The sequence below is a fragment of the Solanum tuberosum genome, unplaced genomic scaffold (assembly GCF_000226075.1).
Source record: "Solanum tuberosum cultivar DM 1-3 516 R44 unplaced genomic scaffold, SolTub_3.0 scf00051, whole genome shotgun sequence".
Lineage (NCBI taxonomy): Eukaryota > Viridiplantae > Streptophyta > Magnoliopsida > Solanales > Solanaceae > Solanum > Solanum tuberosum.
The window spans coordinates 298782-301746 of NW_006238978.1; the positions used below are offsets into that span (position 1 = coordinate 298782).

Consider the following 2965-nt stretch of genomic DNA (forward strand, 5'->3'; position numbering starts at 1 on the left):
CCCGCGTGTCGATCTAAAATAAGAAGTTGCATTTAAAGAATATATATAAAATAAAGAAATCATAAAAATAGTATTTCGTATTAAAATGGAACAGAAAAAATGGAGTTCAAGGGTTAAAATGGAACAAGGCTAAGTTGGAGTGCCAAAATGAAAAATGAGGCCAAGTTTGAGGGGCTGTGTATGTATTTGGCCTAAGTTAATTTTAGACTCTTTTTTTATGTCATTCATATATCCTTATGTTAAATTTTGACATCTTATCGAATTTAGGACCTTTGTTTATTCAGATAGACCACGTTGAAATATGTGACTGACTCAAAAAACAAAAACTTAAGTTGTCATAAGTACACATTTTTATTTACTTACTGACACATTATCAACATATGAAATACAAATAAAGTAAATTCATGTACTTGCGACGATTTTACTTTATTTTTACACCAGGGCTGTAATAGATGAGCTACAAAACAACCTACAACTATCGGCGGAGCATGTGGAGGCCTCGAGAATGGCGCTTTACCGGTTCGGTAACACATCATCGTCGTCACTATGGTATGAGATGAGTTACATTGAAGCAAAGGGGAGAATGAAGAAAGGTAACGTTGAATTACATGATCATATCATTTAAAAATTTAAACTGTTACAATAAAAATATAGTATGATTTTGTATAAAACGTAATTATTTTACTATATATTATGTCTCGACAGGTGACAGAATTTGGCAAATTGCATTTGGGAGTGGATTTAAGTGTAATAGTGCTGTTTGGAAGTGTAATAGAACAATCAAGCTTCCAGTAGATGATCATAATCCATGGGCTGATTGCATTGATAGATATCCTGTTGATATTCCAGAAGTTGTTAGGCTCTAATTATCTTTAATTAATTCATGAATTTAGTTAATTAAGTGTGTTAATTATTTTCATTAATTTGTTTGCATGTCCTTTTCCTTTTTTCCTTAATTAGTCTAATTGTATGTTATAATATGAGAATGCGTGTTTTTTAATTTATATGAAATAAATTAAAGTTGATGCAACTATATATGCCGGACTATGTATCACATAAGTTGGATAGAAGAAGTAGTAAATATATATAAAAACAATTCTTACCCATACGAGGTATAAATAATATAATTTTTCAATTAATTGATACCGGCCTTAACACGCCGTGGACAAGAATGACTCCGTTATCTCTATATATATATATAGCTAAAAAAGAGTCCAGACTTTGGAAGTTTTTTTCTTTTAGTTCTCGTTTAATATTCGATACTCACTTTCATGAGAATTGATTTGGATTCACATTGTATTTTAGAAGCAAAATATTCCATAGAAGAGGCGGAGGTCAATTATATGTACTAATGGTATGACATAATTCTTATAATTATACATTGTTTATGTTAAGAAATTTACTTAATATATATAAGTAATTTATTCAATGCAATAAATTATTTGTCCTAAATTTAAAAATTAATAAATTTAAAATTTTCAGTTCGCCTCTACATGTCACTTCATCGATGTTGTTCTCGATTTCTCTCCTTATATAAACTTGACTATTAATTCAAGTAAATCGCAACAAGTTATGTCAACAAATGTAGAATGAAAATGTTAAAAATTAAACTAAAAAATAGAGAAAGAAATTGGATACATAAACTATCAATAATTTTGGAATAACTTTAAAAATTATTGAGAAAATAATTTATTTAGATTGCAGCAATAACTACATGGACATGCATTTATTTATTTGACCTACCTCCATCAAGTTATTTATAGAAGACATTTTTGGTTGTTTTCAATCTGATAAGTCGATCGTCCTTCAGCCAGTGATTATTTTTTATGTTTGATTTAAAATAGGTAAGTTTAGTTGATGTTTGGTGCCTTAGTCTCGAATTATTTGTCATAATTTCTAAAAATGTATATAAATTTTTCTATACAAATCAAAATTAATTAAATTTTAAAAAGAATACTGAACCCTAAATGAAAAACAAAACAAAAAACATATCAAGGTCCAATATATTTAATTGGAATTTACTCTATTAAGGGTAGGAGTATTCTAATTTATTACATATAGTCACTATTCAATGTTATAGTACTCTAGTTGGTTTCATTATATATAAAGTTGGACAAGAATTATTTTTTAAAATTATAAATATTTATGTAATTATAAAATCATATCATTCATAATAAAATAAAATAATTAAAATAGCCAGGTCAGTCTAAATGGAAGTAGACCAACATAGGAAGAAATGTGTTAAATTATTTGAATATAAAATTTTACATTTTTTTAACAGACCAAAAATAAAAATGAAGGAGACAAATAGAGTATCTTATTATCCTATACAACAACACATCTACCTGCTACATTTTTTATTGTCATAGTAACGAAGTCAGAAATTTATGTAAAAGAACTCAGAAGTACTAATAACAATTATGAATATCATCGTTGCTTCCCTAGAATTTTTTGGTATGTCAAGAAAATTCTACAACTTGTACATCAAAAACGCTTTTATATATATATGTTATTATATATAGAGATAAGTGTCAAAAACACACCTAAACTATTTTTATTTTTTTTAGTTTCTTACCTAAACTATTAGTTTAGTTGTACTCTTTCGTGGAGATTATTATTGTACTCTTTATGATATGGATATTTTAGTTGTATTTACCTTTAATTTGAATCCATTGTAACATACTGTTATAATCCATTTGAGTTTTTGGATCAAATCTAATATGAGTTAACAACAACATGTTCAATGTACATAATTCAAACCTGATATGACTAACAACATGTCCAATGTAGATATGCAGACAAACTCTTATTGAAGAGGTAATTTTCAATAGATCCTCGATTCAAGAAAAAAGACATCTCAAAGCAATCCAAAAAAGGAAGTACGGAAACATAAGAATAAAACTGATAGTAACAAAAACAACAGGTATATTTTATATAGAAGGATAATAAAATAACACACTGCTAC

General features: G+C 27.3%; 1 protein-coding gene across 1 annotated transcript in view; it reads left to right on the forward strand.

The window, feature by feature from the left end:
- The window catches only part of LOC102579720 (3-ketoacyl-CoA synthase 6-like), a 5501-nt gene extending 4493 nt beyond the window's left edge, over nucleotides 1–1008 (forward strand). Inside the window, exons 3-4 of the mRNA XM_006344080.2 lie at nucleotides 442–593; nucleotides 706–1008. Of these exons, the coding sequence (XP_006344142.1) occupies nucleotides 442–593; nucleotides 706–866 (313 nt within the window). The 3' untranslated portion in view covers nucleotides 867–1008. The remainder of the gene's footprint in view (nucleotides 1–441; nucleotides 594–705) is intronic.
- Nucleotides 1009–2965: the final 1957 nt, after the last annotated feature.